At 36.0% G+C, this 27,783-nt stretch overlaps 2 protein-coding genes across 2 annotated transcripts in view; one reads left to right on the forward strand and one right to left on the reverse strand.

Moving 5' to 3' along the window:
- The window catches only part of Epp (Ecdysteroid phosphate phosphatase), a 29,872-nt gene extending 22,255 nt beyond the window's left edge, over nt 1-7,617 (forward strand). Inside the window, exons 11-12 of the mRNA XM_071597719.1 lie at nt 144-392; nt 4,711-7,617. Of these exons, the coding sequence (XP_071453820.1) occupies nt 144-392; nt 4,711-5,036 (575 nt within the window). The 3' untranslated portion in view covers nt 5,037-7,617. The remainder of the gene's footprint in view (nt 1-143; nt 393-4,710) is intronic.
- A 569-nt stretch (nt 7,618-8,186) lies between these two features.
- LOC139698606 (galactoside 2-alpha-L-fucosyltransferase SEC1-like) lies at nt 8,187-18,871 on the reverse strand. Its single transcript, XM_071597448.1, has 5 exons — nt 18,706-18,871; nt 17,202-17,358; nt 14,543-14,663; nt 12,652-12,895; nt 8,187-8,413 (listed from the first exon to the last, which is right to left on the reverse strand). The coding sequence occupies exons 1-5, from the start codon at nt 18,869-18,871 to the stop codon at nt 8,187-8,189; spliced, it is 915 nt and encodes a 304-aa protein (XP_071453549.1).
- Nucleotides 18,872-27,783: the final 8,912 nt, after the last annotated feature.

A 27,783-nucleotide genomic window follows, 5' to 3' on the forward strand; every position in this document is an offset into this window, starting at 1 on the left:
TTGGCAATGAGAAATTGTGTATGAGATGGAAAGACTTGGAATTGACGTTATTTCTTTTAAATGATAGCTTTATGCAAACAATGTGTTCACTAATTTCTTGATATTACCATTCAACTACAGCTCATGTTTTGTGCTGATTTCAGGGCTTGGATTGTTACATTTACCCATCGCTGTGGAGCCAGGATTATTTGAGTGGTTGGGTTGGTACGTGGAAGAGTTGCCGAACTGGATGGATGCAGAGGATCTCATCAATGCAGGGTTCAATGTAATGACCAACCGAGAGCCTTATGTGACCGTGGAAAATCTTGCCAACCAACGGAAGGAAACTGTTGAAAATTTTTATGAGCGATGTCACTTTGTAATAAGGAAAGCCCTGGAGGACACAGCAAGAGGTAGTTTTTTTTTTAATTTTTAATCTCAAATTGATAATAATGATAGCACAGTAGAATCTCTGCGTAACCAAGACTGGTGTAGTTGGGTAACTCATTTATGTTAACATTACAATAATCCTCAGTGCCTGCTACTTTTCAGCAACTCATTATCCAGTAAATATTTCATGAAGAAAGTGGTTTTTGAACAGCCTGGTTTCATCTCCTTTGTATAAAGAGAACGGACACTATTTCATTGAATATCCTCTCCAGATTTTAGTCCAGACTTTTGTAACCTATTAACAAATGTATTACACTGTCTCTCTTATTCAAAGTAATCAGCTGTTAGTACATTTTGTCATTCTCCAATGCACTCTGATTTTCTGTAATTTGAATCAGTATTTGTTTATGAGCAATGATGATGTTTTGGGCTGACTGAAATGTACTCCTGTCGAAAACTAAGCTATCATGAAAAGTGCATATGGCCGTAAATTAGAATAGGCAGGCTGAGATGGTGCTAAGATATGTGCTTGGCTATGAAATAAAGATGAAATTTTATGATTTCCTTGTTTATGCAGATGTTGAGTAACATAACATTGAATGACCATTATGGGTGCCATACATAGTAGGTCTCACTGAAATCCATTACCACTTCATTATCATTTGAAATACTGCCTACTTAGGAGTTGCATTAACATAGGAAATAAAATAATTCAGGAATTTTTCACTGTCAAGCTTTTTTAAACAAGCACTTAACCTATGTTGCAGCTGTATATAATATATTAAGTAAATTTGTTCATTATATAAAAAGTTTCCCATTAAAAAAAATATTTTTCACCGGCCCTGGGTCTAGCCTGTTACTCTTTTGCCCAAAATAGCTCTGGTCATACTGAAAGTACTTTCACATGCTACCATTGCAGGTGACACGCAGATATTTAAACGTGCTGAAGGTCTCTCAGGTTTTCCTAAGCATTGGTCTTTTGTTGCCACAGACGGACCAACTTGGAGGAACACCCAAGAAACCTTCGTCATCACTGTCACTTCCCAGCAGCCATCACCCCAATAGATAATTAAAAACCCATTGTCTAAATGTTTTGTATGGACTATTACTCTCGTATATTATAACACTCTAAATTGTTCTTTGAGCAATATGTATTTTACATTGCCATCCTATCTGCTCTTCGTTTCTCTTTCAAATTCAGTATTAGGTTCACATAAGTGCTGAAGTGGTACTTTCTCTCCACTTAATTTTGAAGTACAAGTATTTTTATTGGAAAAGATTTATACTGGGTCAAAATGCCAAATCCATGTTAAATAAATATATGCATTTTTGGAAACTGTGAAATTCCAAGTATATAGGGGCTGTCCCAAAAATAGGTAGAATAAATCTGGGGGGAAAAATTCATTGCAAATCAAAGCACGAATTACTAAAATTCGTAAAACCCTTTTGCATCAACACACTGATGCCAGCACCTCTGCCAGTCATGGTATGCTTTCTGGAAAACATTGATGGGAATCTCGTTCAAGCACCTGGTCACAGCCTCTTTGACATTACCCAGCTTTCCATAATGGTTCCTTTGAAGCTCCATTTTATTCTTGGGAACAAAAAAAAGCCCGGTGGTGCCACATTAGGGCTGTAGGGTGACCGGGGCAGCATCCTAGAGATGACTTGAGATTGTCACATGAGCAGCCTTCTGATCTTCTGACAGCACCTTGGGGACCCTCTTGGCACTCACCTTTCTCATGACTAGATCTTTAAGAATGCGTTACACTGTGGTTTTTTGGAATATTGCACTCTTCTACTAACATTCTGACACTCGGGCATCAATCAGAATCAAGCATGTCTCTCACTTTTTGCACATTTATGCCACACTCTTTTTTTGTCAGATGTCCAGGGCATTCCTCGTTGTCAGCCTCCTCTTTTTCTTCCTGGAACATCATCTACCAGCAGATAATTAATCCTTGGAACATTATTCCATCTCGCAAACCTGATTTTCTGAGCATAAGACAAAATGTTATCAAGTATTGTTGCTCCGTAGAATGTGTTATTGAGAATTCGTGCCACAAACTTCAATCAGGCGTCCAGTCCATCAACAATCTGCACACTTTAATGGCCCACCGATAACTGATGTGGGTTGCAGTACTTTTGCAAGACCTCCCATCACCTTTTCTACCACAAATCACCCCACTCCAGCTGTCCACATCGGCGGGAGAAAATCATTCACTTATTTATAGGGCAGACTCTGTATAGTGAAGTGCATAAGCCTCTACTGGAACAGAAACTAGTAGAGGGTGAAGGCTACTTAGAGTTGAGTGTGTTTCAGGAATTTGAATTATTAGAGAGGGGCTAAAGGATTGACTGAGGGATTGTTATCGAGTTTTTCTTCTGGCAGATTTATATTATCCTTAATGCCAAGACCTACCTGTGAGGAAGATATGCATTTTTTGCTAACTGTCAACCTGATTATCATTTCTTAGGCAATTGAGTTTATTGAATTAGATTTTTTTGGATTCTATAAAGTTTCCCCAGATTTGGTGATTCCATGAATTTGTCTAATATGCTCCATTGAGTTGGTTGTAGGCTATGACTTGAATCTAGAGGTTTTGATACAGCACAGTGCAATAATAAGACACTTAAATACCAGCTCAAGAGCATTTGATTTCTTATCCTCCATGAAAAAATGATCATTTATGGCTGTTATGGTCAAATATCTGTTGTAATTTCAACCATTTTGACTTCCTTGTACAATTCTTCTTTAATAATGTACTTCGGCCATATGCTTGTTATTATTATATTAGTAAATGTATTTTCACGTTGCCATAGTGTATCTGGGCTCTTGGTATAAGATAAGCCTTAAAAATTCAAGATTTCCCTCTATTTCCAATGATTGGAGATCCCAAACATAATATTTCTGCTATTGGTTTCAGTTTCTTTGCTGACCTGGAATAACTGTGTTCAAACTTTATCAGGTTACCATATCATAACAGTGAATGACGGTCACTTGGGATTGATGTTGAGAATGCTTCATGGAGGGACTTGCAATAGACGATGAAGTTGTCAATGGATAGGATTGAATTGGCAATTCATATAGACTTTGATTTTAATGAAGATAGGAGCTGTTGGGGGGCTGTAATAGTTTGCAGATAGAATTTCTGGAAGGAGTGGAATTTCCACTCTTTAAAGTTTCCAAGATGCTTCTTGAAGTAGATTCTGATTGTCTTGCACTTGATAAGCGCTGTTAGAGGAGCCGCTTTGCCTACTTCATGCTGTTCAAGCTGCAAATTAAGGTTTATTGATACAGAGAGAAGGTTTCTTGGATTTATTCTCAGGCAAGTATTTATTCTGTGCCAGTGATATTGCCTTGCTTTTTTAAAAAAATCCATAAAATTCCAATTTATGAATGTTAAACTCTTGTTTTTTCACTTGAGACTCTGAGTTTGAAGTACCACCTGATAGTCAGGGCCAAACATTCACTGCATTTAGCCATTATCTTGTCTGTTTGAATCTAAAAATCTGCCTAACCGGCCATTTCACCTCCAAAATGGCAATTACTCTCCAATAATAACTTCCTTTGGTGAGACTTATTACAAAGTAAGAGAGTCTCCTGTATAACATAGACCAACACCTATTTGTTCTTCCTCCTCTCATGGGTTCAATATTATTTTGTAGAACACTAAATGTGTACACATATCAGTATAAGTTTCATCTGCATGCCTGGAAACAGTTAACATAAAATATATAAAAGCAGAGAATTATATTATTTTCAAGCAATTTTCTGTATTAGTTCTCTGACGAAAAGGGTTCAAGCATTTAATTGATCACACTAACAAAACCAACCATGTGTTGTGATGAAGGCAAAGGCCATCTTAAAATATAAAAATGAAGTAAAAAGTTAAAAAAGAGCAAATCATGGAAATACAATATTGTCATGAAAAAACCATAAAAAATGTCTATTGTTTCTGTATTTTACCAGGTAATTGGTTTACTCATGCCACTTCGTGAACAATGAATTTACAAAATGGAATCCTTTTGCAAATGGGTAGCAAACTGACAAATTCAAATCATTACCAGAAAAGCACACAGATTAATGGTTCCGTGAGCCAACGTCAACTTTCAGTTCTCATTTTACTTATTGATATTGAAAAGCATGAGAGCTGAGACCTGAAACTAGCCCATCAATTATGTGGTCTCCTTGCATTGGATTGCACTCATGTGCACTGGTGTTCCATAATACAGAAATGAGTGGAAATAACCAATGAAAAAGCAAATTGCCTTTACTGAAATTAAAAGGCAGATATTCAATAACCTTTGTGGTAATGTCATTTTTTTCATTTATCATAGAAGGCTGTACAGGAGATCTCTTAGTGGTTGCTCATGCAGCAAACCTGGACACATGTACTCGCCAGCTCGTCGGATTGATGCCCCGTCCAAGTCATGATATGAGGCGACTGTGCCAAAAGGTGCCGTATTGCAGTGTGGCTATGGTACAAGAGGTTCCTGACTTAGGTATTCTCAATGAACTGGAAGCTGAGATGAGGGACCAAAAGGAGGAGGAAAAAGTTTGGAAGCTCTGTGAACCTCCATTTCCTCCTGTAACACATTCACCTAATATAAGGTTTGATTGGAAGGTTATTTTGGGTGAGAATTTATTACTCAAGTCAATTTAAGCAGAGGTGATATTTGTTGGAAAAAAAAATCACAAACATCACATTAACCATTTTAATTGTGGTTTTCAAAATAAGCAGTGAAAGTAGTTTAATGCTGGGATGGAATAATAGTTTTCACTATTAATTTTAGTTCATTAGTATGCCAAACTAGGTGCGTGTGAAATAATTTTTATTTCTCTCTATACATACCAAAAGACATTCTTTTAAAGGTATTGGTTATGGCCGTATCAAATGTCAAAGAAGCTTTTTTGTGAATAGGAATGTTCAATTATTATTGCCAAAAATTTTAATTAGTTTCATAAGACTGATTTTTATCATTTGTAAATACAAAATTGAATTGATTGTTATTTATATTGGTTTAGGATTTTCTTTGGGCTATTAGGTGATGTATAAACCAGATTTTTGCTCAAATGTGAAAAAATATCTTGTCTTTAAATGATAGTATTGGGGTAGTTAATCAAATTGAAATATATGTGTATAATATATATATGTATGTATACATATATATATGTATTTATTCACATGGAAATAGAATAAGGAAAAGGGATAGGAACACATATAAAGGACAAACACAGGAGAGGTGGGGGAAGGTGGAATCATCTAGATCACAAGGGCATAAATGTTTCCTTGACTGGGACTTGAACACTGGATCTTTCAACTTGCTGGGTCGATGCTCTTACCACTTGAGCTATCAAGGAAACGTAATTTACAATGAAATCTGCGGGGGCTTTATGCAACCAAATGCCCCGATTCTTTGGGCCAAGAGTTGGCATTAGGGAGCTGTTTCACCACCAAAGGATAAATAGACGACACACAAGAGGAAAGGGCGGTAGGATATATATATATTTATATTTGGAGTGGCTTACTCTCAGTTTCTGTATATTCCCTTGTATGGGAAAAGGCTGTTATGGCATTTGAAATGTATTTTCATTCTCTCCAAGAATTTTGTTCACACCAAAGAGTGCAGGTTCATAAGCCCACGTCACATTTTGTATTGCTTATGCTCCACGCAAGTAACAAAAATTGCTCCCCTAATAATTCTAATAAAATTCAGGCTGAGAAGTTATATGCTCTGCCATTATACAAGTCAGCTTATTGATAAGGGTCATTCCTTAGTGGCTTAATTCATTTGTATACCTTACAGGCGGTTTTACCATATTTCCCAATTGTTATTGACAGTAGTTTGGATTCACACCCATTAAATTCAGCATTATTTCCTGCTCATACTGATGGAATTAAGCGAAAGGCTACTTTGTAAAATGATCAAATTTACTGGCTGGTATATGCTAATCTTTGCTCTACATTTGCCATGCAGGGGAATATCTTATAAAATCTTTGTCATTACTTAGCTAAAATGGGGGTATTCTTATATAAGTCATTTTATTGGAAGGTCCCAAGGATTTTTTGTAGCAGGTCTACATTGTTTCAAGTGTGTTCTTAAATAAATTAAAAGCTTGAAAAGCCTGACCTCGTTTAAAAATTCATCCATTATTTCATGATTTTTGTGTCATTGCTACCAATATTCAGAAAGTCTACCTCAGGTGCAAATTGCTTAAAAATAATTAATGTAGTATGCATTTGCATTATCATGTTAGGTTAGTTTATGATTTTTCAGCAAGTACATTTTTATGAGGTTAATTAGAAAAGTTCTCTGAATGGAATAGAATTAAACAACTTAAATTGCGTCGACATCTGGTGTTGATTCCAAGAATATTTCTAACTACCCTTGTACATGCATGCCTTGACCACCTCAACAGAAACGTAAATGGGGGCTAAATTAATTTACAAACTAAAAAATTTTAATTGCTATCTTTTTTGTGTGAAGATATTTGATGCCTCTTTGGTATTTGCTTCAAGTCTTCCTTCATGCTACTCCATACTAGGAATAGTGTTCAAAAACATAGAAAGGCTTCATTCTTCTCATACTTTTTTTGTTGCTTAGGTATCAATATGAACTTACCTAATCAGCATTGAAAATAATAGCCTGTTTCTGAAATTATAATGATGATGGAAAGATGAACACTATTTAAACTCAATTGCAATTGGTTTGCAGGTATGAAAAATAATCTTCCATAATTATAAATTTTGTTCACTGAAATCTACTTATCAATGTTTGACAATATTGCCTTATCATTTTGGCCCCAGGATCAACACCACATATTTTTGCTTTGCTTTAATTTTTCTCAGCTCTCTTTTGTCAGCTGTTAGTCAGATCTTTTTAAAAATAATTATGTTTTTACTTTATTTCCAAAACGAGCTTCTAATACCACTGAAACTGTTAATGCTGGTTGACAAAGACTTAGCCAAATATAATCTGATTATACTCAGAAATATTGTATTGTGATTTTATCCATCTGTTAGGAGTAATGGGATTACATCCTTAAATGACTGTGATAATAAATTTGAAAGTATTTTCATTAGTAATAATGTCATTATTAATTGTATCTATAAATATTTTCAAGATTGTGACCTGGAACTGAAATGGTGTAGGTTCCAGTTTTTTCATGCAAAGCATTTCTGTGAAAAATGTTATTTATATTACCTGCATTTTGTTGATACGTTGACTGTAATAAAAATCCAAAGGCTCAACTTTGTATATTGACTTTGAATTTTTCTTATCCCTGAATATATATGAAGATGAGATACAACCACCTATCCTGTGAAATATATAACTGTTTACACAGTTTCATGATGCTATCATACTTATATCTAAGACCCAGAAATCACATATAAATGGCATGCTAGTTTCTCACCATAAAACCAGAGTATCCACCAAATGATTTATTCCCTTTAACTTGTGCCGAAGGGCAGAAATGTTCAACTGCTTGACTGATTCTGCAACATCCTTCTCATTAACAATAATGTTTGCATATTGAACTTGAAATGAACAGGTAAGAACTGAAATATTCATCTTCTATATTGGCATGCAAACTATATTTTGCAATACCTTACTTTTTATTTTACAATATATTAAAAATATGTACTCTGGAAGAATGTGATGGTGGGTTTGGAATGTGAAGTGGCCAAACAGTAGGAGCATCATACGATTGAACATATGAAAAGAATTAATGATCTGGATAACACCATGACAGTAAGATACCTATATGCATGGTATTGATATGTGCATCTACATTTTCAATTCTTCATGCTTCAGGTGAAATTAGTAATTCTCCTCACAATGCCAGGGTCATCCCACAGCATCCATCCAGGGATATATGAGCCCAGTATATGGTCAAGGTGCTTATCCAAGCGAAGGGAGATGGTTTCCCCACCAGCCATGAGTGCACCCCATGAGCCGAATGTGCCGTAGTCGATGATTGTATGGTTGCAAAGGGAAAGGAGTGTTAAGTCATGCCCAATGCTTTCGGAGGAGTGGTCTCTTTCACTTGTTCCCAAGAAAACATCATTTGAACCTGGAGGCTACAAAACCAATATCACAGATATTAAAATACTATAATTATATTTCAGTCAGGTGGGAGAGAAGCAATTGCCTTGAGTTGCAATACAGTGAATTATTAAATGCTTTCACCTTGTGTAAAGGGAGTCTAGCAACCTTGAAATGTGTAAACTTCTAGCACAATACTAGTACCTCAGCCATGATTTCTGATTTTTTTTACCATTCATTTCAGCAAATATTTATAGAACTGTAAATATTCTTTGTGGTAGCATTAACAAACCTGGCATTGCTTAATTTAAAGAACATTTTTCATTTTGTTGTAACTTTTTCTTATGGCTCTAAATGTAAAATACTAGTTTGGCTCCCATGCTGAGCTAACAGAATTACATTAAAAAGACTGATTTCACTCTATTTCCATTGACTTTCCTTATCTTCCCACGATTCCCAAGAAACTGCAGGAGATGCCGCAGCAGTAACTTTTAACAGAATCATCAGCTAATGTGCATTTCAATGCAACAGTTTCAGAGTGTAAAAAATCATTCGCCTTGACCGAGATCCCGGTCAAGGAAAAGATTTTTACTCTGAAATTGTTGCTTTGACCCTCCAAAAAGCTTCTTTTGCCCCATTTTTTTCGCACACACATTTATTATTGCGCTGTTTATACTTCCTTCTCCCTAACTTGGTTCTTCCATTTCCTTCTCTCATCTGTCTTTTGAACCACCTTGTCCATAATCCATGGTTTCCTTGTCCTTTTCCTATTTGATATTCCTATAGTTTTTTTTTTTGAGACTTTCTATTCCCTTTTTTTGATACGTTCCCATTTTTCCTCTGTAGTACCCAGTTCTCTTTCCTCACTCATTTTCTCTACAGCCAGCTGATAATCCTTCCTGGCCAATTCGATCAGTGCTTCTACATTCCATTTCCTTAACTGCCTTTTCCGTTTTCTCCTTTGGAATCAGATGCTACCCTTCATCATGACTAAATGGTAATATGAGTCTGCATCTCCTCCTGGGAAACTGCATTGATTGTGCTGTTCCTAAATCTGTGCCTAACCATTATATAGACTGATAGCTTCTTGAATCCCCCAGCATTTTCCTTGTGTACCAATGCCTTTTTTGGTGTCCAAACCAAGTGTTGGTGGTGATTAATCCCTTTCCTGGAGAACTCGATTACTTTCTAACCATGATCATTCCTTGTTCCTAACCCATAGTCTCCTCCCTCACTACCTTTTCCTTTGCCTATCACGGCGTTCCATTCCTCCATAACTATCAAATGTTTCCCTCAAAGAATGACTGTGAATATATCATTTAACTGATTGTATACCCTATTGACTTCCTCCCTCTGATTACCTGGTGGCATGTATACCTGAACAATATTAAGTTGGTTGATTCCACTTTTATTTCTACTAATAATATTCTATTAGTCGCTTGCTCCATGTTTACTATGCTTCTGCCTACCTTTTTGAGCAGTATTATTACCATCCATTTCTGACACTCTTCCCCTTTGTTGTATATTATCCTATAACTATCACTCCAGTGATCCCAGATAACCTTCCATCTCACCGTACACAGTCCTGAAACATCTTCGAGATGGAGAGAGGAAATATATCTTTCTTCTCTCCATCTCTCACTTTCTAATTTTCCTGCCCTCATCATTGCCCTTATATTCCAAGTTTCTATTCTAATTCGATTCTTTTCTGCTTCTGTGCTGCTGCTGTCATCACTTTTGCTTTGCAAGGATTTCATGAAATGATGACCACAAAAGCCTTCCCTCCCCTGCTGCCAGACACAACACACAGCTGATAGAACAGTCATATTTTTGCCAGGACTCATTTTCATTATAGTGTCCATCCTAAAATTCTTGGATCAAATAATTGATGTGGTTTCCCATTGTCTTCCTCAATAGCTTTTTTAACATGGCTCCATCACGCAATGGCCAGATGGTCAATATCTTTTGTCTGGCGACTACCCGCCCACTTATCTGGCATGGATGACCCTACTAGGAGCAAATATCATTCCTCCCGCCAGTGCTGCTATAGGGGTCATCAAAATCCACAAGCACTTCCACCACATCAACGTTTTTGCCCATTGGGAGGTAAACAGAATATAAAGAAAATTATGGTTTAGAGCAAACCTTTTCAGCCAATCAGCAGATATGCATCATTACTCATTTCCACTTTTTTATTTGTATATTTTCTAAAATATTATCTACCAGTTGAGGTATGTTTTGGATGGACACAAATACCAATTAAATATTTTTTTCTTCTAACAAAACACAATCCAAAATTCCTACAGTACATCAGGTCCCCCTTCAATTCTGTGTACTTCCTTCCTCTCTTCATCCTGTCCAACATCCCCATCCTATTCCTGCCCTTTCCTCGGTTGTCTAACATTCGCCCCTCTATTACAGTATTCAACATCCCACTGCCAATCAATATGCTTTTCATCCATTTTTCCTGTCTCCTTATGACTTCTCCCAGCAATCCCCTCTCTTCACTCACCATACTTAGCACTTCCTCTCCTGTTTTCCTTTCCATCCATTTCACCTGCTCTATTCTTCTCCACACCCACATTTCAAAAGCCTCCAGTCTACGTCTATCCTCCTGCTTCAATGACCACATTTGCACGCCATACATAGCTACGCTCCATATCAAAGTTTTTACTGGTTTTTTCTTAATATCCTTACCTAACGTCCCTGTTATCAACTCCCTCCTCCTTGTGAAAGCCTCTTTGCCTAGCGAAATTTGTCTCCTTATGTCCCTTCTACTTTGACCGTGTTGGTCCAAAACCCTTATGAGATACGTAAACTGTTCTACCTGCTCTAGTTTTTGCCCTCCTATTTTAATGTTTAGCTTAGCCTTTTTCTTTCTGGAAAATCACATAACCTTTGTTTTATTAATATTGATTCTCATCCCATATCTGTCACACTGAATTTCCAATTCATTCGGCAATGCTTGCAACCCCTTGGCCAGCTGACAAACTAAAGCTTGGTCATCAGCAAACATAACTGATTTTATGAATTCTCTGCTGACTTTCATTCCTACCTCCAGTTCTTCCCATGCCTCTTTAATCATTTCCTCCACATTTACGTTGAACATCACTCAAGACAATGGACAACCCTGCCTTACATCTCTTCCTAACACTGCCCATCTGGACTCCATTCCCCATTATCACCTGAGCAGTCTGAGACATGTACAGGTTGCGGATTAGCCTCCCTTTCCTCCAATGTAGTCCTATTTTCTGCAATATAGTCATTAGTTTTTCCCAATTCACTCTAACAATCACCTTTTCAAAATCTAGGAAACTGGCAAATATGTCCTAATTGTATTCTATACTCCTCTTGATTAGTGGTCTCATTACTGTAATGGCATCACAGGTGCCTCTCCCCTTCCTAAATCCAAACTGATCATCCCCCAAGTAATCCTTTGGCTTGCTCTCCATCCTTTTCTTGATGATCCTGAGAGTAAATTTAGTTGCGTGGGAATGTATTTATATACATATAATAAAATAATATCTATAAAATATTCATTTAGCTTGATGTTGATTCTAAAAATTTTACAGGACACATTTTTCTCTAAAAAAATTCCACTATTATTATTATGTGTACCTTCATAAGATTATAAGAATTTCCCCTAAAAAATTCGGAAATTAAAGACATTTAGATCTCATGGTGGAATTCTATGACAAAAGCTATATGTAACTTGATAACAAATACAATGCTTAGCAATAGGAAGTCAGTCCCTGATGTAGTATCAATATATCTGTCAGTTGCCCTTGAAGAAAGTGGTGTTTTTAAATTCATTTTTTCATAACCATCCTATATTTTCATCACGGAAGCTTTCTCATTCATTGTTAGTGATGAATGAATAAATTTATGCAATGCATTTAACTAATCTAATACAGCCTACTCATATGTAGGAAACTACCCAATTCTAAAATTCTTGTTAATCTATTCTTTAAAAAACATTCTCAATGTTATTCAAGTTTAAATGCCACCTGGAGCCTAATTGTTCGTGAATGTTTACCAAGGTGGAATTGAAAATAAATCCTGAGGCCCATTTCTGTAGGAAAAGAGCAGTGCATAGATATTTACTTTCTCTTTGACTAGGAATTGATGTAAACAGAGGAATATCCAATTAAATATATATTCAACATTTGGAATAATTTTAAAGTCAAAATTTACCACAATTTGTTATACTCACCAATGTTTCTGAAGAGCCTCTTTCTTTTGCTCCGAGATTAATTTTAACCCACTTTGTGTCATCGCTTACAACTATAAAAGCGATTGGCCCTTCAATTTTCTTGCGAAAATAGTCCATTGCTTCCCGGAAGTAGGAAGCAGTTGCAAGCGATTTGTTGTAAACCCTTGGTAGCCACTGGGAGAAATCAGTCCTTCGTACATGGATTCCAACAAAAGTTACATCAAGAATTGAGATATTCTTTGAAACCTGGAAAGTGTTTACCTGATGATTGATAGAAAATATATTGTCAGTCAGATTTCTCATAGTATTCATCTATATCTCAAATATTTTGCACCAGGAACAAGTTTTTGATTTCTTTTAGGGTGGTCGTTTTGCTGATTCTTGGTTCGCTCAAAATATAAAAATAACCTCAGGAAACAATGAATTCCCATAACATTTGATTTTTTCCATGATTACAAATTACATTCAATATGCATAGATGAAATGCCAAACTAAACCTCATGGGCACAATTATGGTACAGTCCAAGTTCACAACCTATCCCTGCTCGGTCAACTACATGAGACAAAAAAAATCAGTTTCATTTAAGATCCATTCAGCTTGATTTAGAACTGACAAGCATGCATTTTTGAAAACTCCTGCACATTTGCTTTCAAAGTCAAAATTTATAGAATGATTTCTAGTCCAATTGACTTCAAAATTAATTCATGAAGAAAAGAGCGAGAGAGATATTATACCATAGGTGTTCAGACTTGCGTCTTGACAAGTTAAGCAAGGTTCACTTGCTGTTTTCTTAATATTGTTAGGTTAGAATATTATTCTTAAAAAAATTATTATGGCAGTAAATTAATTCAATAAGATTTTATACTCTCTAATTTTAAATTATGAAGATTGATCTATAATAATTCCTTCTTACAGCTACTGTAGACCGAGTTTTTAAGATGAACTACATTTTGGACCTTCCATATGTTCAAACAGTGAAGCAACATTTTGATAAAGCAGTTTCACTATATTTACAGGAAAAGATCAAGGCAATTACATCAAGTCTTCTAAGGAGATTAAGGTATCCTTTTTTCATCCAAGAAAAAGGTATCCTTGAAAAGTTGTATTGATCAGTTAAAAATTTGAATATAATGTTATGTAGATGTATGACACAGGTTTAGTGGAGTGTATGACATTACAATTCGATTAGAGGTTTGCAAATTTTGCCTAGATTTTAGTGATTAAATAGGTAAAATTAATCACCTACTCACTTGTATTGTTATTCTGTATATTAAAAGTTACACCTATGAAATTTAACAACTTTTAAACTTCTTTTAAGTGCCCTGTATAAATGGATTTTGATCATAGCCATTTGTTCCTTTTACTGTAGCAATAAAAAAATTACCATGCACACTGTATTATAAATTTCAAACAGTATTTTGCTAGCATTTATGTAAGGCCAAATTGGCATGCATTTTTTAAATGCAAAAATTGCAAACAATGTTTTTATAGAGGTTGGTAATTTAGTGATATCTTGCAATAGAATGTTTTACAGTGACATGAAAATTGTTCAGGTCATGAAGTATAATTTAAAGTCCAAGGATAAAGGGTATACATATATGGAAAGAATCATTTCCTTCTGCAATGCCAATCATTAAAATGAATGGACTAAACCATCTCCCCTCTGACTGTCAGGTTTTTGAAAAGACTTCAATGTCTGGATAAAATAGATGGAAAATCTAGGCTTGCATCTAGTTAAAATTTTATAAAATCCAGATATAATATGTCATCAGTAGAATACATGAACTCTTTTAAGCTAATTTAAAAGTTATTATTTTAATGGTATAATTATGCAATGAAATCAATAGAAGATCCTCATTAATGTGGAGTTTGCATTTATTTTATTTTAAACTTGTTTGAAGACTTGCCTCTTTTGCAACCCAATCCAAGGTTTCATCTGCTTTATCAACTAGTCGTTGGTGGAAGCGAAACTCCTTCTGCATTGCCTTTCCTCGGAAAGCAATGATTGGTTCAGGTAGCACAATCCACCTGGGAAAGGGTGTTATGATGTGGAATAATGTACTACCTGTCTTCAGGGAGGCAGTGATTCAATAGATGTAATCAGGTTAATTTATCTGATGGCATTTTTACTTTTCTTTGATTAGCATTCATAAAATGTAATCACTAATCATTTATCTGATTACTTTCTCCATTTAAATATTCATTGCACAATTTATTATATTGTCAACTCCTTGATTGATTATAAGATTTACAAGAGTCTGAAAATGTTGCAGAGGAATGACTAAATGAACAATATTGATATCTTGCACTGCTTAAACTTATTACACATGTCAAACTTTTTTCAGAGTTCATGACTATTTTCAATAATGCAAAAAATAATTATTATAGCAAATTTGTTTACTAGTAGTGTAAATGGAACAAGTTTAAGAGGGGGATGATTTTTAAAAATTCTATGTTATCTATTTGCCACAAAGTTTGACTTTCGTATTGTATTGCATGTACAAGTATTCCTAGGAATGGCCATCCCTAATTTTAAAGGTACGAAATCCTTCAATAAATTGGATATTGAAAAAACATTAAAAAATAATAAAAGATTATCAGTAGATAGGTCTTGCATTTACTTCAGAATGAAAGGAAAGGACTGGAAAGGGTAAAGATACAAAAATGCAAGGGTACAATAATACAACGCCTGATGAAACCTTCTTACATATTTACATCTTTAAACTCAGTAAAACTTCAAACATTTTCTTAGTACTGCTCCAATTGGCTTTTTCATTTGCTGGAATGGTATTATGCCTTTAGGACCAATGTCTGAATGATTACCTACTCAAAATTTCCCTCTGCAGAGATTAGTTTTTTATTGAATAAATAACTAAAAGGTGTAATTATATATATATTCACTATGGCTCAATTTAATAAATAATGCACTTTTTATCCTAGTTTATTAGAAATTGTGATAGTTGTAAACCAATAGCAAACTTTTAGTCTGATTGCTGATAAGGATTGCTGTAATCTGAATCACTCTTCAGAAGTAAAAATGTAATTGGTAATCCAATACAGTAATATAAACCAATAATGAAATCAATTTGGGTTTGCGATTTGCCAGTAAACGGCATCCATCAGATTTTCGACACTATTACATTTTCCTCAGAAAACCAAGAATTGCTATGTTAAAAAGAATAATCATTTGCCTCTATCGTAAATATAATTCCTAATTTGTAGGAAATGCCTTTACTGCAGCAAAAATACTCATAGGATTTGGGTCAGGGTGTGTAAATGATAGATTATTGTTGAGCAGTAAATTAACCTCTAACATAGAAAATCATTAGAGTAGTGCATAAAGCTGAATTTGAGGTCTTGGATATTTTCTTGCAATACAATCTGCCCATTAGCTATTCTGTTTCATTGAAGGGGTTAGTTGAACATATTTGTTGCATAAAAGCAAAATCTTAAGGCAGTGGTGTGTGAATCATGGTTTCAATGCCAATGAATGCCAAGCTTGTATTATTACAGCATTGAAAGTTAATCCTCATCATATTTAAATATTCTATCTAAGATCTTATATGCTTCCTCTTTAGCATGAATTCTTCCTAAACATACTGAGTGGTACCATTAATGTTCATATATGATAATATATTGTACTGTTTTTATCAGTTTCCATCATTAGTTATTTGCAATATCAATATACCTGTATAAAATCTAGTTTAGAAGCATAGCCTGACTACTTTGCTTATAAAATGTGAATTGTTATAATAGCTTATTGGCATATCAGATATTAGTATGTGGTAATACATAGTATAAGTTTACATATTTATATCTCATGACATTACGTCTAACTGCAATTCTATGTCCAGAAATGTTTATTTACTCTGCATTTTTATTCTTTATATTGCTTTTTATCACAATTTTACAGTGCAATATCAACACAATATCACCTTGGGCCAGTTCATGCGGTTAATTTTATGATAATATTGCTTTTCATTCAAAGTAAATGTTAATTAGCAATAAATATCCATTTTTTTAGTTATTCATTTGTAACTTTTATATTTCCTTTTGCAAAATAAGTGTATTAAATTATTTCAATTACACAATACAAAAGGTCACCTTTGGACTACTTTTGTTATAGTTATTAAACATATATATATATACTTTTGATGGGTCACAGTAGTCCAGGGATAGTGTTGGACTACTGACCGGAAGGCCCGGGTTTGATCCCAGGCAAGCCCTTCTGGGCACAGGCAGCTTCACCCAAACTATATGATATTTTGGGTACCACATCTTCCTGGAAAATTATAACTAGCAGAGGGAAAGGAACTGGCCTATCTACCCTGATGTTTGAATTTTACATGCTGTCAGGCTTATTACTGGGTGAACTCCACCATCAACTATCAAACCGACCTTCTAGTTGATTACTGAGTTTATGATTTATATTCTTTTGGTGTGATTATTAAACATATAAACATATATAGACCATATTTTAAGCACTGTCTGCACATTGTTAATTTCAAGAATAAAATGGTCATGTTGACATGCATAATAACGTATGCTTGCACCTATTGTCTTTACCTGTGCAACACCAAGTTTCCTCCCGATGAGTGATTTAGCCGTTGTTTGAGTGATTTCAAAGGCAAAACCTTCCAGCGCTTCATTGGCTGTCCAAAAGACTCTGGGGCAGAGGGACAATTGATAGGCAGACAATCCTCCAATGAATTCACGCTGAGATCTATTTCAGGTAAAAATCATGCAATCAAAATTACATTGCAAGGAAATCTTAAGACCAATAAAATTATAGAACACTGGCTAGTAAGATAAATAGATCCAAATTATGATGATTGTATGGAAATATGTAGCCCAGTGAGTGGAGTGTGCAGTTACAGATCAAATGTCCAGTTTCAAATGCGGCTAGATATAGGCACGATCAGCTTAATCTCCAAGCTGTGTGGTTTTCTGGTTAAGTCCTGGAGGCCACCAGGAATTGATCTCTTGATCAATTTGACCCCCTTACCAATGGACTCTTTCAAAGCCTCAGTATTATCTTATAACTCTTATGAAGATTAGAAAATTAAGTGAATTTTTTGTTTCATAATTGCCATTTTTATTTTGACTGAAATGTAATGAGATAAAAAATAACTGACAAATCTTTAACTTCATTCCACAGGTTAACCCTTGCAGGCATTTATGTATTTAAATGCAGAGGTTGTACTCACAGTATTTTACAGTATATATCTATTGTTGCACATAAATACAGACCATATCCAGGGGATCTAAAGCTAGGTAAGGTAACACAGCCTTAATAAGAGAACTCAAAATCACTCTAAAAGATGTCCTTACCAAGATTGTTACACTGTTAAGTTATATGTAACATATATGCTGTTACAGTTCATTTGATGTCTGCTTTCCCACAGTTTTTCATAAACATAAGAAAAAGTAAGTGTTTAAATTGATGATATTCTGTTTCTATTATTTAGCCAACAGAAAACCTAATGCTTAGTTGGTAGGTTCAGAGTTATTTTTCCCAAATGAAAAAAACTATTCATTGTGCATCATTACTTTGAGTGACAATATATGGAGGAAGACAGATACCATGTAGTCATTAACTTCTCTTGAAATACCGCCTTCCTGCATTGATTAATGTCCAGTGGAATTTTGGGACATTTTTTGAAGTGAAACATGCATAATTTTAAAGAGAAGTATTAGCTTTAGTAAACGATACAATTAGATATAAAATGTAATGGATTGTAAACTGAGATGTAATTATTGAGAAGAAGTGATGAAATGAGTTGTTTGGGGAGCATTTAAAGATAGAGAGGGTATAATGAAGTAATATTGGGAGGTTGTGCAGCGTTGATGCCAGATATAGCAAGGGGAATACTTCGTCAGTTGCACTTTAAATATTGCACTTATTTTAGTGTGAAGGCTTTCACAGCTTTTTGTACTAATTATATTTGACATTTTCTGGTACTTATCAATTATTATAATTCATTTTTATAGAACTCACCATTTCACCCCTTCTAGGAAAATAATTAGAAGAAAATTACTCATTCCTCATCTGAATACTACTTCTATTTACCTTTGAAGTATCGCCCTAGGTGCCTCAAAATTGACTTTGGTACCAGGGGTTGCAGATTCAGCAGCTTTCCTAGGGACCAAACTGCAGCATACTCCCACAACTTATTCCCCAATCGCCCACCATCTTGTACAGTCACAACATTTGAGACACTGCACTTGTCTGGCATCATCTGAGTCGCAATCGAGTGTCTAATGTCATGGAGTCCAGTGTCACTTATTCCTACACAAATTAGGAATCATAATGAAAATAGGTTGGTAGCTTGTTGTTAAATTAAAGGTTCTTTTACAAGAAATACCTCTTGAAGTACCTGGATATTGCAGATGAGCCTAAGGATATTATGTACAATTATATTAAAGTAAATTACTTGAAAAAACTCATTTGAGATAACTCTAATCCATGCCCAAATTGAGTTAAAATTCAGCTTCATATATACTAACATAAATAAATAAACTTAACTCCTCAGTAGAACCTCCAAAATTATAGACCTCATTTTTCGTCAACAATTCAAGTGAAATAGGTTATTTTTTGCTGTTGAAATTACCAAAATTTCTCCTAACCCTTGAGAATAAATTCTTAAATTTTGTTTTCACCTTTCTTTGTTTGTCATACGAACTCGGCTAATTCCAACCTCAGAGTGAGGTGTGTGGATTTTGTGGTCTCCTGGCAACTAATTTGGATTATTTTTGGTTGAAATCGTGTAGATTTAATTTTTTAAATAGTATCTCTTGTGAAAATGGATAATAAATGCACAGTGAAGATTCAACTCAAGCATCAGCATCTCCAGCATCCTACTCTATATCAGGTCCCTCTTAATCTCTGAGTACTTTCTTCCTCCCTTCATCCCGTCCAACATCCCTATCCTGTTCCTTCCCTTTCCTCTTTTGCCTAACATTCTCCCGTCAATTACAGTCTTCAACATCCCACTGCCAGTTAATACCCCCTTCATCCACTTTTCCTGCCTCCATAGGATTTCTCCCAACAAACCCCTCTCTTCGCCCACCGTACCTATAGTGCCGAGTAAAATGAGAAGTATAATAGATCTATTTGGTGCTTTTTAAAAAAAATATTATTGTTAGTTGTACTTTCTAAACTATGTACATGCATACTCAAGTCATTAACATCATGATTGAAAGTGATATTTGTGAAATTGTAAAATCCTAGAAAGAGTATAAATTTTTATGCACAAGAAATAAAATGAAACAGAATGTATTTTGGCATGCCTTAAGGCACCAGTGGCTTTTTGGGGGGGAACCTACCTGCTGAGATTAGAAAACTGTTATTCCTTGCTTAAGTTCAAAACGGGCTATATGATAGTCACTTTGAGAAAAAAAGCATAGTTAAAATCTTAATACTTAATGCTGAAATCATGTAGTTTCATAAATTAACCTAAATTTTAGCATGTGTCCTTGGTTTAATGTGGAGTAGGAGCATGAATGATATCAACATTTGAGTAAGGGATATTGATGGAAAAAGTAACAGCTCTTCATGAAATATTTGCTGGAATTACGAATGAATCTGCAAGTGTATATTACTAATGTGAATCACATACATTGATGAGAAAACAGATTGAAAGAGAAACAAATTCATGCAAAAAGATTTTTTATTCTCAATTCTGTCAAGCTTGAGGCTTTTGGTGTCTGGGCTCAACTCCCCAAACTATGTATGATAGATACCTAATGTTTGTCTGGATGTATGTTTTCTACCTCTGGTCAATAATTCATATAACTAAATAGGGTTTGATAGTCACACAGCACTAAATGTGACCATGATATATTTCCATCATATGTAATATTACAGATGATTAAAATTTAATTTAGTACATTATTTATTCAAATGATTATTAATTGAAAAATAAACTCAGAAGAAATGCCTATGAGGCTTCTTATTAGTATTAATAATGTTTCATTATTTAGATTTATTTGATTATATTAAATATGCTTTTAATTGATCTCAAATTCACAATATATATAGTGCATTACAAAATTAGGTAATTTTGTAATTGAATTGCTAGTACGATAGCCACCGCACCGGTGGCTATCGTACTGGCCTCCCACCCAGGGGGCTCGGGTTCGGATCCCGGCGTCGTCGAATATTTTCCAGTGGCATCTCGATCCTTACTTGATGTGCTTTGTGGAGTGAGTGCGCCGTCCGTCGGATGGGACGCTAAGCGGACACCTCTGCACCTTTCGTTAAAAGAAGGCCAATGACGCCGCCGGGTTTCTCTCCTCCTTTCCTCCATTGCTGATGGCGCAAATGACCTTAGTTGTCGGTCGCCTTCCCTAAATACTACTACCATGCTATTTTCATCTTAGGGTAAGTATGAATAATTTAGCAGTTGCCAATGTGATTTTGGCATTTTTCTTATCACTGAACTCTGGGAAGGGTAAATGACATTGGTAGTTAATTTTGAAATTCTAGAAATAGACCGCTTTCAGATCACGCTCATAATCGGTATACTTTAAACTCATATTTCCAATATTCATAAAGTATATTATGAGTGTTTACTCTTTGTTCGCATAATGCGGGGGTGGCAGATTTTTTCAGAGGCATGCCGATCCCTACTTAGGGTACAATACGGAGAGCACAAGTGGAGTGCACCATCCATCCTGAACATCCTGCTCCAACCAAATCACCCCCACTTATCTCTAATGGTGCAATTACCTGTCGGTCGTCTACACCGAATGACTACCACTATCAGCTACTGCAAAGTTCATAACATTAATATGTAAATACCAAGAAAACTGATCGACTATCACAAAATCCATCCCCGAGGCGGGATTTGAATTCCCTGCCTTCGGGTCTCTCGGCTTAAATGCTCACGGGGCGGTATAGAGCCACCATTAAATACAATATGACTATTCCTGTGTAACGTTTACACGTTCTTTCCCTTACGGGGAGACTGAGTATAGTTGAGGGTTATTAGTCATGTGGGAAATAATTGGCTTCTAATCGTCGTTAAATAATCTTGACTTAAAAAACTCAGGAATAGTTCTCAAGGGAAGGTTTTTTCCCCGAAGGTCTGGGAGAATTTTCCTCGTGGTAATGAAAAGTATAAGAAGCACTCATCGGCTCTCCAGAACACTTGGGAGGTCAAGAGTGAGAACTCTAGGGAAAGACGAGCCCTGGAACTTCGTCTATGCGTATGTCTAGATCGTTGAGCCCAAGTATACGGACGTCCGAGCATTGCCCGTAAGCCCAAATACCGTCTTTACATGGTATCCGAGTATCAATTAGCAACGGCTGTCCGGATGAGTGCCCTTCGTCGTTCGAGTGTGCTGCGAGTACCTATTCGTCTTCTGCCTACATATTTCCGTTTTTCCCTCGCGCAACTCACGACCACATAACAAAATGGTGGAAGAGCCAGAAACCTTAAAACTCTAATTTAATTCTTTTTTCATAGTTGTTACCCGAACACTCCCTGCCACACGCCCTTGAGGTGGTTTGCTGGGTTGAGTGCAGATTTAGAATAGAGTAGAATTTTCCTGGGCCAAGCGTACTTTTGCGGTTCCGTTACGATGGTGAACGGTTGAAGAAAATCGATTACTTATAAGGGGATCTTATGGAGAGCAGGTCATCGGATTGTATAAGGCGTGCGCCGAGAGAATTAGCCTTGTCGCCTCGTCATCTCTTCCGGGTGGGAAAAATAGCTCAGCCGCCGATAATAAGTTTTGAAAAGTTTGTTTTGAAATTGAAATCTCGTGTGCCGTGGAGGGAGCCAATTTTCGAAAAATTCCTGTCATTCCTGACCTATATTCCTTTGGATGTGAATCAATATGAGAAACGAGATTTGATCTCCAAACTCCAATGGAGAACGAAAATCGCCGTGTCCCCATCAGAACCTACGAGTCCATTCGGTTCTCCAGAGCGCATTCCAAAAATGGGTTCAACGAACCAACCCATTGTCTGAAAAACTGGCGTAGCGCGTTGATTAAAAAGCCTTCCTTACTCCAGAATAAGAGTTCGCTTCTCCATGGGAGACACCTAATTTGGTCACGGATGGCGTATGGGAAATAACGAAGCGTAAATCCTCCGGCGTCTGAGGGCTAACGTTCACCTCAGATAATGTTAAGCCTACTGCCTGCCGCAAGGTACATAGCGGCGTTAATATTCATAGTTGAACTTGTGAGAAGTTTGACAATTCCTTGTATATCCCTGCAAAGAACAATTTCAATTCTGAATGTATATGTCGTAAAAAAGCAGTACTTCAACATACGTTGACTTGCGCTTTCACTCGGCCATTGCTATACACGCGTATTCTTACCTTCTGACTGTCAAACAAGAAAATGGAGAGTGGGTGTACAAATTGACCAAAGGGACCAAATACCGTTTACATTTTTTGTGTAAAAGTAACATTGTTCTTATGCTAACTACTTAGTAAGAGACACTGATCTGAAAAATCTGAAGTGTAATTATGGCTTTGAATGTAATTTTTAATTGTTATTATTTTTTAAAATTCAAGCATTCACGTAAATAGCGTATAAGACCATTAGCCTTTCTAACGCTTAGCATTTTAAGGCGGAAACTACAGACAGTATATGCCTGAGTGAATATTGGAAGGACCTCATTATTCCAATGGAAAACGTTTTGGCTAAATTGATTTGCAATGATAAATAAAAATTACTGCGGGAAAATACACGACAGTTACTTAAACGGAATCATCCGCTAATGGACACGAAAATGTAGAATCTTTTAGTACAAAAACCACTTGCCTTGACCGAGATTCGAACCCGAACCTGAGTTTGAACCCTGGTCAAGGCGTGTGATAGTTATCCTGCAAAATTACTCATTTACAAATTTTTAGGTATGTAGATGAAATGATGGGCTGAATTATTATATTTAATTATGCATTGTTGCATTAAATTATTATGCTTAGTTTTGCATTGATTTAAGAAGGTACGCTGATTACTATTATAATATGGTATATATAAATTGCCTAATTCAACAACAATATTGCTATTGCAAATTTCACAGGGCTTTTGCCTGTTGCACGAGAAACATTGTAGGTATTCATACTTAACAACCTCTACTTTTATGAGAGAAAGTTTTGGGTAATAAATCTTATCTCATTTCCATATTATATGAAATTTTTATATATATTGTTTTACTGACGGCTTTTTGATTTTGTTTTACTGTTTATCAAAGGCGAAAATACCGCCTGATTTATGGCTGTGCTCCTAAACCTGTTCCCACCAGGCTTATAGTTTACTAATATATTAACCTAGGGAGTAACTTACAAGCTAATTAATTTCTGACTCCTTAATTAGTAATTGTTCTAATTAATAGCATTTTCCAGCTCCCGTGAGTAGATTTGTTTAAAGAATGACCACTCTCGTGCAAAGTTCAATGCTGTAGATATCTTGAGGAATATCGTCGACGCCTTTCTTGACTATGCGCATTTGTGCAGAACGTGTTATCATTCTAAACAAACGCAAGTGACACCTGAAACTAACATTTGTTAATATAAAAACCGGCGGATATCTTAAAAATATATTGGCAAATGATTACAGTACTTATCATGCTGGATGTTCCAAGACTATGATTTTTCCTCCTCGCTCCTTCAGTTAGCCTCATCTTTGCTCGTTCAGCCATTAAGTGCTTTCTTGCATTAGTATGTAGGATATCATTCTGTTGGCCTCCCTGTTCTTCTCCATTAGATGAATCAATATATTTCGGACTGAAAAAAATAACCTCTGAAATAGTGCATAAAAGTCTACAGGATGTTGAATATTGATGCCACATGAAATTCCACGGCGTAAAATTTGCGAAACTCAATGAAGTACGACTGTTTCATATTTTTCTTCCGAAATTACCACACTAAGGTTTTATTTTCTCTGGAAGTTGTGCGCCCTTGGGCATTGAGACAATGAGGGAAAGAAAAGGGTCCGAAATTATTGATATTTGGGTTTAGATTTGATAAAAGTTTAAAGTTGTAATTTTGAAAAGTTTTACCAATTGGACACTTAAAAAAATAAAGTATACAGGATGATACTAACCTCTGCCGTATTTCCGTCGGCTCTTCTGGCTTTTCAGGTGAAGGACGAAGGGCAATGCCTCCGCCAAAAGAATTTTGGCTCGAGTCATTCACTTTTTGGTGGCTGGAGACAGTGGACTGTGACGAAACGCCATCTGTTGCTGCTAAATTTTCGTCTTCCGATATTTCATTCCGAATTTTCTCTGGATATTTAAACTAGAGTGAGTTGAGACTGGAATTACTATTTCACGGAATTCATCAAGCTTGCAAGTATTTGGATTGTGTTATATTTAGAATTCGTTGTCAGCGACCGTGAACCAATGTAAAATGGGGTTTCGGAAAAAGTATGCATTTTCCGGTATCTCAGGGAACTTACAGAGTGAAGACATCCCATTACACCATTTATTTCCTTGAGAGATATTGAACTGCGTCTTAATTTACCCACATGTAGATCCAGAAGGTAGTTTTTTATGTATTATTTTAATTGACATTTCTATTTTATAGCATTGATTTACACCGAGAAAATGTTTCTTATAATTCTAATTTTTCTTTCATTTTTTTCAAATATATGTTTCAAAACCTGTAATCTGTTGACAGTTCTGGTATTTAAAACTTCATGGGGTACATTGAAGAGAGGTAGGTTTGTTTTACTGTCAAAATTGAACGATATTTACGACTTAATTCCCTCAAGTTGTACTTATTAGACAATCTCGTGCGTTTTCATTTAGAGTCCAGAAGGATGGCATATATTTATTGATGGGTGTAAAATATTTAATCATATGCCGGAGTCATGAAGTGCTTTCTTGCACTAGTGTAAAGAAAATCATTCTTTTTGTCTTCCCTGTTCGTCTGTACGCACTGGAAATATTATCTCTGAAATAGTGCGTAAAAGTTCAGAGTTTTAGCATTGATTTATATCGATAAAATACTTGCCTCTAGAGATTTGGCGGATGAGCGATTCAATCAGATATTAATTATCTCTGTGTAAACAGAAATTCCATCTGTTAAATGGTCAAGTTATGCATACGTGGGATTGTACATATGTACCTATAGTGGGATTATTTGTAGACGAATATGCGTGCATACATTTTCCGTGCACATAGCCATCCTTAGGAAGAATCGGTAAACTCTGAGCTACAATATATTTTTCAAAGATAGTAGTCGGGAAAATATAAGGACATGTACCGTGAGATGAAATACGATGGCCAGGTAATGATTTTTAGATAGAATTATCAAGACTGAGAGGACTAGAGTCAGATAGGGTTCGGATTGTGAGTTGGAAATAAAGACTGCAAATTACTACATATGATGTACTACTCGCTCCCAGAATTAGATGATGTTAGATGCATGCAAGCATTACAACACGTAAAAAAAGGCATGGTTTGTCTTACCTCGGTAGCTGGGCGATTTTCATCTGTTGCTAGCCCGGTGTTTAAGCAAAGCGTGATTCTTTCTGTGAGGAAATTATCGACGACGCTTTTCCCTGGGTCAGCACCATAATCCGTATCATTCCTCTTCAGACCCTCCGCTCCGTACTTGTCAAAGAATCTACGACGTACGAGGAGATCAGAGAGGTGAAACTTAAAGCCATGCTGTGAACACTTTGACGCAATTTTATGTTACAATTAGTCCATGCGTACATCTTGGAGACATTTTGGTTTACGCTTTATAATTTTTGCTTTGAAAAATGAACGGGTATAATATGGAACAGGGAGTACTTCAAGTACACGTATACATGACCTTTGGCTGGATGAGCAGACACACAAATTAAAGAAATAAATGGATCCAGTGTCACCCGATATTTATCGAACAAATTTCCATAATTTAACCCTAAGAAGAAACCCATCTGCATGTAACTTGAGTTGCTTTAAATTTGTGCATTTCTGAACCGATTTGAAAAATTATTTGACTTATTTTCATCAGAAAAGCATGGGATAAAGGTCAAGCACGAGAAAAGTAAACTTTGCTATAAAAAAATATACTTCTCAGTTATGGGGCATTTAAATTTATGGGGTGGGATGGCAGAGGTGGGAGTGAGAATTCGCTATTCAGGAGCAAGGAACGGCCGCGGAGAGAAAGCAATGACTTCTGCAGGAGACAGGCTTTAATCAGGACGGACACTTAGTCTAAACACCACGATATATATATATATATATATATATATATATATATATATATATATATATATATATATATATATTTATTTATTTATTTATTTATTTATTTATTTTTTTTTAAGGTAATCTACCGGTTAAGGTAGGTTTTTGGATGGACACAACTACCAAAATATTTTATTACTCCTAACAAAACACAAAATCCATCATCCTACTCTATATCAGGTCCCTCTTCATCTCTGAGTACTTTCTGCCTCCCTTCATCCCGTCCAACATCCCTATCTTGTTCCTTCCCTTTCCTCTTTTGCCCAACATCCTACCTTCTATCACAGTCTTCAACATCCCACTGCCGGTCAACACCCCCTTCATCCACTTTTCCTGCCTCCATAGGATTGCTCCCAACAAACCCCTCTCTTCGCCCACCATACCAAGTACTTCCTCATTTGTTTTCTTCTCTGTCCATTTCACCTTCTCCATTCTTCTCCACACCCACATTTCAAAAGCCTCCAATCTACGTCTATCCTCCTGCTTCAATGACCACGTTTCCGCACCGTACATAGCTACGCTCCACATCAAAGTTTTTACGAGTCTTTTCTTAACATCCTTACTCAACGTCCCCGTCATCAACTCCCTCCTCCTTGTGAAAGCCTCTTTGCCTAGCGCAATTCTTCTCCTTACGTCCCTACTACTTTGACCGTGTTGGTCCAAGACACTACCGAGATACGTAAACTGTTCTACCTGCTCTAGTTTTTGCCCTCCTATTTTAATGTTAAGCTTGGCCTTTTTCTTTCTAGAAAATCGCATAACCTTTGTGTTATTAATATTGATTCTCATCCCATACCTGTCGCACTGAATTTCCAATTCACTCAGCAATGCTTGCAGCCCCTTGGCTGACTGACAAACTAAAGCTTGGTCATCGGCAAACCTTACTGATTTTACGAATTCCCCACCCACTTTCATTCCTACCTCGAGTTCTCCCCATGCCTCTTTGAT

Source organism: Hetaerina americana, unplaced genomic scaffold (genome assembly GCF_022747635.1).
Source record: "Hetaerina americana unplaced genomic scaffold, ioHetAmer1.1.p SCAF_9, whole genome shotgun sequence".
Classification (NCBI taxonomy): domain Eukaryota; kingdom Metazoa; phylum Arthropoda; class Insecta; order Odonata; family Calopterygidae; genus Hetaerina; species Hetaerina americana.